The sequence below is a fragment of the Mirounga leonina genome, unplaced genomic scaffold (genome assembly GCF_011800145.1).
Source record: "Mirounga leonina isolate KUSES-001 unplaced genomic scaffold, KU_Mleo_1.0 Mir_91, whole genome shotgun sequence".
NCBI classification, from domain to species: domain Eukaryota; kingdom Metazoa; phylum Chordata; class Mammalia; order Carnivora; family Phocidae; genus Mirounga; species Mirounga leonina.
Genome location: NW_023270839.1, coordinates 45,516,499 through 45,529,212, shown reverse-complemented (window position 1 = coordinate 45,529,212; position 12,714 = coordinate 45,516,499). Strand labels below are relative to the sequence as shown.

General features: G+C 37.2%; 1 protein-coding gene across 10 annotated transcripts in view; it reads left to right on the top strand.

The window, feature by feature from the left end:
* The window catches only part of MYO9A (myosin IXA), a 272,310-nt gene that overhangs the window by 232,670 nt on the left and 26,926 nt on the right, over window positions 1-12,714 (top strand). For all 10 annotated transcript variants that reach the window (XM_034993654.1, XM_034993659.1, XM_034993658.1 and 7 more), the window contains one exon: window positions 42-165. In XM_034993654.1, the coding sequence (XP_034849545.1) occupies window positions 42-165 (124 nt within the window). The remainder of the gene's footprint in view (window positions 1-41; window positions 166-12,714) is intronic.

The window sequence follows — 12,714 nt, the reverse complement described above, 5'->3', positions numbered from 1 at the left end:
CTTCAGCTCTTAACGGTTTTCTCTTTTTCCTCCTATTTCAGCTGTGTGGAGCTGATTGTTGTAGAACAGATGAATAAATACAAGGCTCGTCTCAAAGACATCAGTAGCCTGGAATTTGCTGAGAATAAGGCAAAGACCAGGCTGTCACTGATTCGTAGATCAATGGTAAGAAGTCAGATGTGGAGTCCAGGGGAAAATGATAGCCTTCCTGATGTTTTAAGTGTGCATTTATGGTGTAAAGAGAGATTATTCTCCAAATCTTTTTTACATGGAACAAGTAAAAAGAAACCACTTTATCTCAGGGTACTATGGATGCCTCATGTTTGATCTTTTAGCCTTCTTTAGTTATATGTACAGAATATATGCAGTTAAATGTGTAGAATTTTTTAAATCAAGTATTTGGATAAAATGTTGGTGGTTCATTAATCTGTCCTGTTTTCTTTTTCTGTCCTTTGTATGAAAATTTAACCTATCCTAACTTTTTCTCTACTTCTTCCGCCATCTGTTCCCACCCTCAGCCATGTCACCTTTGATGTTCCTGGCAGTACTTCTGCGATGTAGAGAACTTAATCATATGCAAGAATGTGATTCATAAGGAAATGGAATTCCATCTATGAGTCTACTATTATCAAATAAAGATTTTTAAGGGTTTATTGTTAGGTTTTGGGAAAAGCCTTGCAAAAATGATCATTTATTTTCTCCATTTGCCCATTTTTCTGTTTAATATCTTCCTTTGTAACCAGTAACAATCAGTTCTTACTGACCAACAATCAGTAGGGTCTGGATAACTGGAAAACTGCTACATTAAAGTTTAATCATTTGCTACCCCTCCCCTCAACTGTAAAACAAAACTGTAGTAATGAGACCCAGTCAGATTCCCAGTAAAGCTCTAAAGAGAAGCAGGCTTCCCTGTCATCATGTGCATGCTTTTCCAGGGACCCAGCAATACTTCATCCATATCTTCATGATTTATACTTAGATTAAAATAACTCTGTTTCTTTGTTTAATATTTAAACTGCCTGGCACAGAATAAATCCTAACAAATATGTCAGTTGATTAAATTAGTGAAGGGTCTTCTCTAAGAACAAACATAGACTTTTTCAGGCAGTAAAGGTATTAATTGTAAGACACTATTTGAAAATCTTTTCCCTAGAAAATGAAAACAGAAACCCCATTTAAAAGTAAAACCCTTTCTGGTAGTCTGAATTTTCAGGAGCTCAGTTCTTAGAGGCCCAATTTAGAAGAAGAAAGAGAAGAGACCTTTTACTCTAAAGCTACTTTTCAAAGTAGCTAGACACACTGTGCTTTTTTTTTTTTTTAATTTTTTTTTTAAACTGATGCTGCAGAAGATGGATATATTCAGTCCACTGAAAGATTAAACCTTCTCTTTTAATGGGGCAATGACATGTACATTCTAACCTTCTGCTTTCCTTTTCATGTCCTTCCTAATCCAGAAACCTGTACTAATTGCAGTTAGATTTATGAGCATTACCCGCAATTCAGTCTCGGTATGTATTAATATTGCAATGTGTCACAACCACTTTACATTATTGTCTCTCATCCATCTAGGAGTTGTTCTGCTCTGTCTATCATCCATGCCTGTCCACCCTCCATGTACAGCCCCAGTTCAGGTCCCACTTCCTGACCAGCCTTCACTTGTTTTTTCTCTTACTCTCTTTCTGTAGAACCTTCACTTGTCTTCCTCTGTATCATGCAATTGAACAGTGTCCATTTACAATATACTAGTTTTTGCTCTTTGTCAGATAAGCCACTTAGTGGATTTCTTCTTTGGTTGGATCATTAAAAGCTGAACATTGAAAGCATTGAGGTATCAAATTAATTTCTGCTCAAGAACTTTGTTCTTACCAGTCTCCTTCACTTTATTACTTGAAATACCTGTTACTACTTTTAGCATCCTCCATCATTAGTAATGCTTATTTGTCCATTCATATCTGTGACTTTGATGGTGACTTCCCAAACATAGAAGTGTATAGCTCTTATCTGCTTACCATTTTTCAGAAAGAACAGCAAATTGTAGTGAGAAAATTGATAGACTGGTTCTAGACTTAAATATCATAGTAATAGAGCTCATACCAGGATTTCATTTATTATATAAAAAAAGGAATGGAGAGATGGAAAGCTGAGAACACCAGTATATATGGAAACTAGTTTCAGAGGCTATCCATCTGTGGGTAACCAGTTCATTCAGGATCCCAATATAAACACAGATTAGTTTTGCTTTTTACCTAGTAACTGCCTGCCAACTCTACCATGTCTGACTCCCCTTTCTGATTGGATGTCAATCGCCTTCGCAGCATCTTGTCACTATTCTGCAATGTTTAAACACTCTAGTTTCATGCCAGTATTTAAGAATTAGTTCTCTTTGTATTATAACTTGAGTCACAGAATTGATTCAGTACTCTTATCACTTTTTCCTAGGACAGAATAGACCTTAATCTGGGGCTAAAAACTTTAGGGGTGGGTGAGTAGGTTCTTTTTGTCACACACATCTGCCCTCCCTTTTTCTTGTCATTTTTTATTCCTGGTGTTGAAACTAGGAGGAGTGATAGTGGAGGCAGAATTCTACATGCTATCCCACTGTTGAGGTAGCAGTCAGTCCTCTTTCTTGGTTGTTCAACACTGCTGTAGTGTCAGGAGCCTAAATGTAGGTGAGTGGTAGTTTCCATTTACCCTGCTAAAAGTGAGGTCAGTCCTGTCCCATTCTATAGGCATTGGCAATCCCTTGGAAGATTTGGTTACATCTTTGGACTAAACCTTTTAATGGCATTCACACCATGGGACTCTGATATGTATGTCTTTTTTTGCCTCAAGACTTTACAATCAAATCTACCTCCCGGGGCGCCTGGGTGGCTCAGTTGGTTAAGCGACTGCCTTCAGCTCAGGTCGTGATCCTGGAGTCCCGGGATCGAGTCCCGCATCGGGCTCCCTGCTCGGCGGGGAGTCTGCTTCTCCCTCTGACCCTCCCCCCCTCATGCTCTCTCTCTCTCAAATAAATAAATAGAATCCTTAAAAAAAAAAAAAAATCTACCTCCCAGTGCCAATTTTAGGGGAAGGGTTACATTTTTCATACTTCCAGGAACCAGGCCATAGTCTTGCCTATCTCTCTACCTGACACTTCCCTACCATACTTTCTCCCTATTTCTCTTTTCCCTTATGTATATAACAGAGGGGCAAATCAGTAAGTCATTTGCCTGTACAGGTAACCAAATACGGGTCTGTCTTTTAGATAACCTCAAACTTTGATTCTTACCCTCTGGATTCAAGTATGACAACTTTTTTCTCCAGAGGAGAAGGGAATATCCTATTTTCATAAACTCTGTGTTCCCCTTAAAGTCCAATAACCTCCTCTTTCTTTTTAGCCTTTTTAGATTCACATTGAGGGGAAAGTGTTATGATCATTGTTACGATAGGAGCTGGTTCAGTAAACTAATGCTTCTCACTAAACCCTGAGAGAATAGGTTGGTACCAACCACAGTTGGCTTCTTAAGCTAAAAGAAGGGGTACTTAATTATCCTCAGCTTTTGGCCTTAGCCACAATTTTAAAACGGGAGGAAAATCTCCACTTAACATACTGTTGCTTTTGCATTTGCCTATAGTTAAGGCTGTGGGCTCAGTCTTAAGAACAAGACTTTGTCTAGCACATATATAGTATTTAGTAAGCATCTATGGAATTGAATCTAAGAATTAAATAGAGATAGCAGTGAGTTTTTAGCATATCCACTACAAATAGACTAATCAAAGTCAATAGTGTTCATGTATTCATAGATGAAAAACATTACTATTCCATAATTAAATACAGTAGTGACTTTTCTGAAATGTAGAGTGAAATGCATTTATGAAAAGTATGTTGTATTATTGCCAATGTGAAGAGTCATTTGAGTTGGGTATTGAAAGATGAGTAGTAATCTAAAAAATGGAGGAAAGAAAGAGGGGAAAGATAATTCCAGAGGGAAGGAAGCATGAAATAACAATCTGTGAATAATAACTACCTTGTGTAGCTAGAACTGGGACAGGTAGTGTAAAAGTAGCGGAATAATTTGGAAAAGTAGATGGGAACCAGATGTGCAACATTAAGAATTTTGAATTTGCTGCTTTGAAAGAAAATTTAGGAACTATGGAAAGGTATTTTAAGTAGGGGAGTGTCACCATCAGTGTGTCTTTTGGAAGATAACTGGTAGCATTCTGAAGAACAGATTTGAGATAGGCAAGACTGGCAGTCATATATCAGTTAGGAGGCTCTTGACTCATAAATCACTGAAATAGGTTGAATCCTGATCAATTCATTTTGAAATGATTTTGAAAATACCTGTTCTGCCACCATGCAGAAAGAAGGTCATTAGGTTTATGGAGCATAATCTTTGACTAGGATACCCCCAGACTAGGATTTCAGAATATGATATGCTCATAGTCTCATCCAGTTATGCCTTTCCTGTAACAAATGGTTTTTTATTTATATATGGTATAATTCTAGGCATAAATGTTGATTTAGCACTATTTAAGCTAATATAATATGAAGAATATCATTTGAAAGAAATTTTACTAATCTGTAAAACCTTCACAGATTACTCTCCTGAAAGATGTTATACACAAAGGTTTCCATGGCCAAACAAAATTTAGGATATAGTGTGTAGCACTTCCAAAACTTTGACCATGGAATGCTTTTCTTCATAACATATCTAGTTGAACAAGCATTCTAAGAAAGGCATTTAAAAAAAAAAAAAAATTCTCATTTTTTAAACAGTATCAGTTGCTACTTTATTTACTTAGTTTGGAATTTATAAATTGCTCTAAGTCTTTTCAAGATTTTACTGCTGTGCTTAAATGCTTGTGAATTTTGCATGTTTAAGCTTACTAAAGAACTTACCTGCATGCCTCTGTTAGAAATGAGCATACATTCAATTCTGTATTAACGTGGATAGGTAGATCTGCGGGGTTAAGCTTTGCAGTTGACTACACCAAAAAGATGCTAGAAATGTCCCTCCAAAAGTTAAGTATTAATAATTGGAAAACCAAGAATCAGTTGAAAAGTGGCAGCTCATCATTAGTTTTTGATGTCACTAATGATGTACTATATGTTGGCTAACTGAACATAAAAAAAAAGCCTGTAAAAATAAATTAATAAATAACAAATAAAGGACACCATCAAGAAAGTGAGAAGAAAATCCACAAAAGCAAAAAAAAAAAAAAAAAGTGGCAGCTCTAAATAGCTCCAAAGGAAAGAGATATTACAAGTGTGGATTTACTTGACTCTAGCATTTCCTTATGTTACTGTATGGTATCTAAGTCTATCATTGACATTCAGGTGACTTAACAAGAATCAGATTCAGAGAGTGAAGATTTTCTCAAATTATAGAAGCATTCTTATTGTTTCTGGTACTGACCAGCAGGTATTTTAGTAGTGTTACTTTTTTTTTTTTTAAGATATAATTGACATCTAACGTTGTGTTAGCTTTAGGCATACAACATAATGATTTGCTGTCTGTATATATTGCAAAATGGTTACCACAATAAGTTTAGGTAACATCGCCACACAGAGTTATAATTTTTTTTGTTGTGGTGAGAACTTGTGGTGTTATCTTTGATAACACCACAACCAGAAGAACCCTACTCTTTCTATTTCTCCCTAAGCCCTTTCCAGAGATCATTATAGTATGCAAGAGGTGTTACTTACATCTGTATGCAGTAAATGTGCAAGGCCAATGGCAAGGAGGATTAGGCACAGGACCTTTTTGGGAGAGTAGGCAAAAGGGGAACAGTATTTGTGAAAGAAGCACCTCTTTCAAAGCCTTGGAATATTCTTATTCTCTCAGATGGGAACAAATAAAAAGAAAAATTATGTAGGGAATTCTTATAGATAGAATTGCATAGGAATGGAAGAAGTACAGTAATATCTGGGAAAGGAACTTAACCCTTTTTCAGGAAGCCTAACAATTAGGTTTGAAGAAAAAAAGGCAGAAGGTAGGAAGTGAGAAAATATTAAGGATTACTGTGGTTTGGGGATGATAGGATTATATGTCAGAGATGAGAAGGTGAAGAGTTTACGAACAGTAGAGTGATCCTGGGAGGTTGTGTGTTTAGAGAATAAAAAGTACAGAATGTTAGATGAAAATGATTGCTGTTGGCTTCCTATGTAATTTTTGCTGCTAGAAGATGTCATGATTTTGACATTGCAGACCCTTTTTTTTTTTTAAGATTTTATTTATTTATCAGAGAGAGAGAGCATGAGCAGGGGGAGCAGCAGGGAGAGGGAGAAGCAGGCTCCCTGCTGAGCAAGGAGTCCAATGTGGGACTCGTTCCTAGGACCCTGGAATCATGACCTGGGCTGAAGGCAGATGCTTAATTGACAGAGTCACCCAGGCGTCCCATTGCAGACCCTTTTTAAATGGGCTTGGAGATACAACATAACCCCTGCCAGGAATCCACAGTCTACTACACTTTGGGAACCACTACTCTACAGTACTATAATACTACTGGCTCACTGCATTGTACAGATATGTATGATGTGGATAATTCCTTTTCATGTGCAAGACATAAATACACACAAACACATACTGGTTGTGTTTAAAGTACTTACTAATTCTCATTATCTGATGAACCATAATTACAAGCATTAGAATTTTTTTTTTTAAAGATTTTATTTATTTATTTGAGAGAGAGAATGAGATAGAGAGCATGAGAGGGGGGAGGGTCAGAGGGAGAAGCAGACCCCCTGCTGAGCAGGGAGCCCGATGCGGGACTCGATCCTGGGACTCCAGGAATATGACCTGAGCCGAAGGCAGTCGCTTAACCAACTGAGCCACCCAGGCGCCCAAGCATTAGAATTTTTTAAATCAAGCCTGGTAACGTAATTATAACACCATTCAAAACAACCCATATTCTAGAAAGCCTTGGATATAGGACCTGTCCTTACCAGGAAAGCAGGCTCCTCAGGAAGAGGTCTGATAATCCAATTCCTTGATTCCTACTTTTGTGACTTAACAAGAGATACGATAGTGATCTTCCATCTTGGCCCAAAGTACTATTTTGGGGTAAAATTTCTTCGTGAGGAATCTGAAATTTTTGCTTTAGCTAGTTATATACAGTTCTGTCTAGATGATGCATATTTTCTTCTCCTTATGTATTCAGCCCATGGGCAACCTAGTTGCATATACTTTCCTTGGATCTTCATAAAGTATCATGACTCCCTGGTGAGGGTAGTACATGTTTTTCCCTATATAACCATCAGGTTTTTTTTTTTTTTAAGATTTTATTTATTTTTTAGAGAGCAAGCGAAAGAGAAACAGCATGAGAGGGGAGAGGGTCAGAGGGAGAAGCAGGCTCCCCGCTGAGCCGGGAGCCCGATGCGGGACTCGATCCCAGGACCCTGGGACCATGACCCGAGCTGAAGGCAGACGCTTAACCATCTGAGCCACCCAGGCGCCCCATCAGGTTTTTTAAGGGCGATGCAATCCAGTCCTTTATATAACCACCACAAGTATCTCTATCTTCATTTGTCTTTAACTCTTTGGGCTTACTTTGACTCATAGTGTTGAATTTATTTGTGTCCCACTAATTGTGCCTTGCCAGTCTTTCTCACATCCTTCCTCCATCGTGATCCTTAAAGCATTTTCAGAAGAAATCGAAACTCTCTCATAGGCCTTATTCATTTTAACACTTTGGTATACCTTCTACTCATATTGTTATCTCTCCAAGCCTTAGGAGAACATGGAAATGTTGGGCCCAACTGAAGATTACCTCAAAGAGGGTATCTTCATTTAGATCCTCCACAATAAAGCATTTGGTTCCCAATGTTTTTGTTATGGTAAGAAGCCTTTTTACAGACTGGTCTCACAGAACAGGGAAGCCTAATACAGAGTCACAGAATTCTGACTCAAATCAAATAATTAAGGATCTTTGTTTTAGAATATCATTCTTAGAAAAAATAGATAGCAGAATCATATAGACTTTCTCAGATAAAATATGGCAAATTTATACGATTAGATGACTGAATTTGTGGGTATTAGAATGTTCTAAAAGGAAGGGAGGGAGGGATCAGATAGTACTTGTACTGCATGGTGAGAGTACTCAGGAAGAAGTACTAAATTCTGCCTCGGCGTACTGGGAAGGCCTGTAGAAGAGGTGACACATGAGCTAGATCTTAAGGGAGGAGTCTGAACTAACCAGATGAAACTCATGTTGGTACGAAACATACATGGTTTAATTCTGGAAAAAGCTATATAACTAAGAATGCTAGAAACTTGGATATGTATTTACACAGAAGGGAGGCCTTAAGTTAAAACCAAAATAGGCTTTGTTCTGTAGCATACTGAGACATTAGCACTGTGGGGCCATGAGGTTACGCACAAGGTCTTTTTTTTTTTTTTTTTTTAAGATTTTATTTATTTATTTGCCAGAGAGAGAGGGAGAGTACAAGCAGGAGGAGTGGCAGGCAGAGGGAGAAGCAGGCTCCTTGCTTAGCAAGGAGCCTGATGTGGGACTCGATCCCAGGACCCTGAGATCATGACCTGAGCCAAAGGCAGACGCTTAACCATCTGAGCCACCCAGGCGCCCCGGACTCACAAGGTCTTATACTGTAGATAGTTTAGTACTTAACATAAGTTTTGGTGCTTTAAATCTTATTTTGTATTTGTGGGAATGAGAGGTAGTGTTAGTTTTATTTTTCAACCATTATATTAAAATTTCCTCCTGGATCTCCTTCAGGTTTCTCAATAATTATTACTAAAGAGTACCCTAAGATTTCAGGGCAGTCTGTTGGAATGGAATGGAAATTTGATTTTTAGCCACAGAATGTCCTCCTTTTTAGGGAATAATTGGTACCAGGAAAAGATTGTTTAAAGTGAATGTGCTTAAATAACATAAATAATGACTGGTCTAATGTGTATATGCAGTAGTTCGTGCTTACCTATGGTTTGCATTTTCTGGGGTTGTTACTCATGGTCAAGCATGGTCCAGAAGCAGGTGATCCTCCTTCTGACATACACCAGAAGGTAGTAGTAGCCTAATGCTGCAGTGTCAACATCATTCAACTCCGCTTTACCTCAATCACATAGGCATTTTATCATCTCCCATCATCACAAGAAGAAGGAGGAGTACAGTACAATAAGATATTTTGAGAGAGAGAAAGACCACATTCATATAACTTTATTACAGTATATTGTTATAATTGTTGATCACTTATTGTGCCTAATTTATAAACTTCATTATTGTAATGTATGTATGGTAAAAATATAGTATATACAGGGTTCAGTATTATCCATGGTTTAGGCCTCCACTGGTGGCATTGGAACGTATCCCCCACAGATAAGGGGGGACAACAATATGTGTAATTATATATCCACAAAGAGAAAATGTACACTTTTTTGGCTGCCCATGGAATATTCTCAAAATGAGGCCACAACACTTCAGTATCTGGGTAGTAGCCACACAAGTATTTGTTTTATTTTTATTTATTTTTTTTTCCTAAAGATTTTATTTATTTATTTGAGAGAGAGAATGAGATAGAGAGCATGAGAGGGGGGAGGGTCAGAGAGAGAGGCAGACTCCCTGCTGAGCAGGGAGCCGGACGTGGGACTCAATCCCGGAACTCCAGGATCATGACCTGAGCCGAAGGTAGTCGCTTAACCAACTGAGCCACCCAGGCGCCCAAGTATTTGTTTTATTATCTTTGAAACTATACTTGTAAATTTTGTATTATCTTTAAGTATAAAATATTTCATAATAAAATTTAAATAAAATAATAAGTCTGTGGGAAAAAATCAGGCCACAAGAAAAACCTTAAAGGCAAAGAGGAAATTATTGAGTGATTTAAAAATTACTGTAAAAACACTATCTTGAGTTTCTGGGATATGTAGCTAAAGCAGTGTTTGAAACTTAACAAGAAAAAATAAACTTCTAATCAAGAAGTTAGAATAACAAAATAAACCTGAGGAAAAAAAAATAAATAAATAAACCTGAGGAAAGGAGAAAGAAAGAGTTAATGAAGGTAACAGCACGAAATACATTAGAAACAACAAAAAATGGTGAAACTAATAAAGTTGATTCTCTGGCAAATCATTAGCTAATCTAGCTAATCTTTTGCACACAAAAAATTTAAAGGCAGCGGAGTACAGGATGGGCTCTGGACTAGACTTTTGTGTGTAAATCCCAGTGCCAATTTACTAGCTATTTTGTGGTGGGCAAGTCATTTAATCTCCATGCCTCAGTTTTCTCATCTATAAATTGGGGTTAATAATACCAAACTCACAGAGTTAAATGAGTTAATATTCACAAAGTCATAGGAACAGCACTTGACACATTGATTTATATGTATGTGTGTGTGTATATATATATATATATATCAGTAAAATACTTGATATATAAATTTAGAACTGTCTCATCTATTACAAGTTAATTGCAAGTTAAAATAGTAGCAAGCATAATTCAGTAGCCCATAAACATAAACCTTGACCAAGTGGGAATATAACCTAGGAATGAAAGGATGATTCTATATCAGGGTAACTGTTCACATAATTCACCATGTTAATTGATCCTCATAGATATTTAAAAGGCATTCAATATAATTATATATATATTATTTTTTTTAATTCTTATTAAAATAGGGGTATATCTGTAATTCCTTAGCATAGTACAGTTTATCTGTCTCAACCCCAAAGCCAGCATATTACTTAATAGAGAAACACTGGAAACATTCTGATTAAAATCAGAAAAAGGCAAGGATGTCCATTATCCCCACTGTTATTTGACGTTGATTAGAGGTACTAGCTACTGCAATTAGATGATGAAAAGGACTCAGAGGTACAAAACTTAAGAGTTATAATTATCACTATTTCTATTCTGTATGTAAGACTCAAGAAAACTAAAAAACAATTTATAGATTTTAAGAGAATTCAATAGGGTGTGTGGGCACAATTAATAGTTAATAACTTTATTTTTTTTTCAAGATTTTATTTATTTGAGAGAAAGAGAATGAGAGAGAGAGAACACATGAGAGGGGGGAGTGTCAGAGGGAGAAGCAGACTCCCCGCCGAGCAGGAAGCCCGATGTGGGACTCGATCCCGGGACTCCAGGATTATGACCTGAGCCGAAGGCAGTCGCCCAACCAACTGAGCCACCCAGGCACCCCAGTAATTAATAACTTTAATAAATGCAACCAGTTGGATGATATAATGGAAAAAAATGCCCATTTGTATTTGTGTGTGCATGTGCCTAATTTATAAATTAAACTTTACTATTGTATGTATGGGAAAAAATACAATATATACAGGGTTCATAAAACCAACATAAAATACCAAGAAATACACTTAACAAAGAAATGTGGAAGAAGAAATATGAAAGATAAAAAGACCCCAAGAATTAGAAAAGCAGGCTTTAACAATTGCATTTGGAAAAGAAGACTGAATTTTATAGGGGTGTCAGTTCTTCCTGTTCTATTTCAGTTCTATTATTGTTCTAATACCCAATAGCATGGAAAAGGGGTATCTTCTTAGACTTAAATTTCAGACTTATAAGTCTACCATGGGCTACATTTGGCAGCGGAATCACTTAGATGGATGTGGGACAGGAAGCACAGCATGCCAGCAGACAGCATAAGGTCTTTCTCTTCTGCCAGAGTCCTTGTCGCAGTCCATGCTGCCATACAGCCATCAAGGACTTAGTTATCTTTAGCCTCTTTAGCACCTCACAGCTCAGGTGCAAAAAAAGAGACCCAAATTTAGTGAGTGCAGATCCATTCTGCCTTACAAGTTTCATGCCTCCATGGGAATCAGTGTCTTTTATAAAATTCCATAGACATAGTTTCCAAGGTCCCTGTAAGGAATTTTTCTAATTACAAGACTGCACACTCAGGAAAGTCCAAATATATGGCTTTTGACCAGATATTTATAACTTATTTATCACTGCTTCTTCTCTAGATGAATTTACCAATCAAGGTAATTTTTGCCAGAGGCAGTGTATTTAATAACATTGTTTTCGTGCTACCTTTACCAGGTTTCTAGGGATCCTGCAGCTAGAACATTGACCAAAGATCAAATTTTCATAAACAAGGAAGGAGGCTTATCTTTTTTTAAGTTTTCATTTTAATCATCCAGTGCTCATCATGATAAGTGCACTCCTTAACCCCCATCACCTATTTCATCCATTCACCCCACCCACCTCCCCTCTGGTAACCATCTATAGTTAAGAGTCTGTTTCTTGGTTTGTGTGTATGTCTCTTTTTTTCACCTTTGCCTGGTTTGTTTTGTTTCTTAAATTCCACATATGAGTGAAATCAGTTGGTATTTGTCTTTCTCTGACTTATTTCATTTAGCATTAAATTCTATAGCTCCATCCAAGTCTTTGCAAATGGCTAGATTTCATTCTTTTAAATGGCTATTCCATTGTATTTATATACCACATCTTCCTTATCCATTCATCAGTCAGTGGATACTTGGACTGATTCCATATCTGGGCTATTGTAAATAATGCTGCTATAAACATAGGGACGCATGTTTCCCTTTGAATTAGTATTTCCGTATTCATTGGGTAAATACCCAGTAATGCGATTGCTGGATCATAGTGTAGTTCTATTTTTAAGTTCTTGAGGAAGCTCCATACTGTCTTCCACAGTGGCTGCACCAGTTTGCATTCCCACCAACACTGCACGAGCGTTTCTTTTGCTCCACATCCTTGCCAACACCTGTTGTTTTTGTGTTTTTG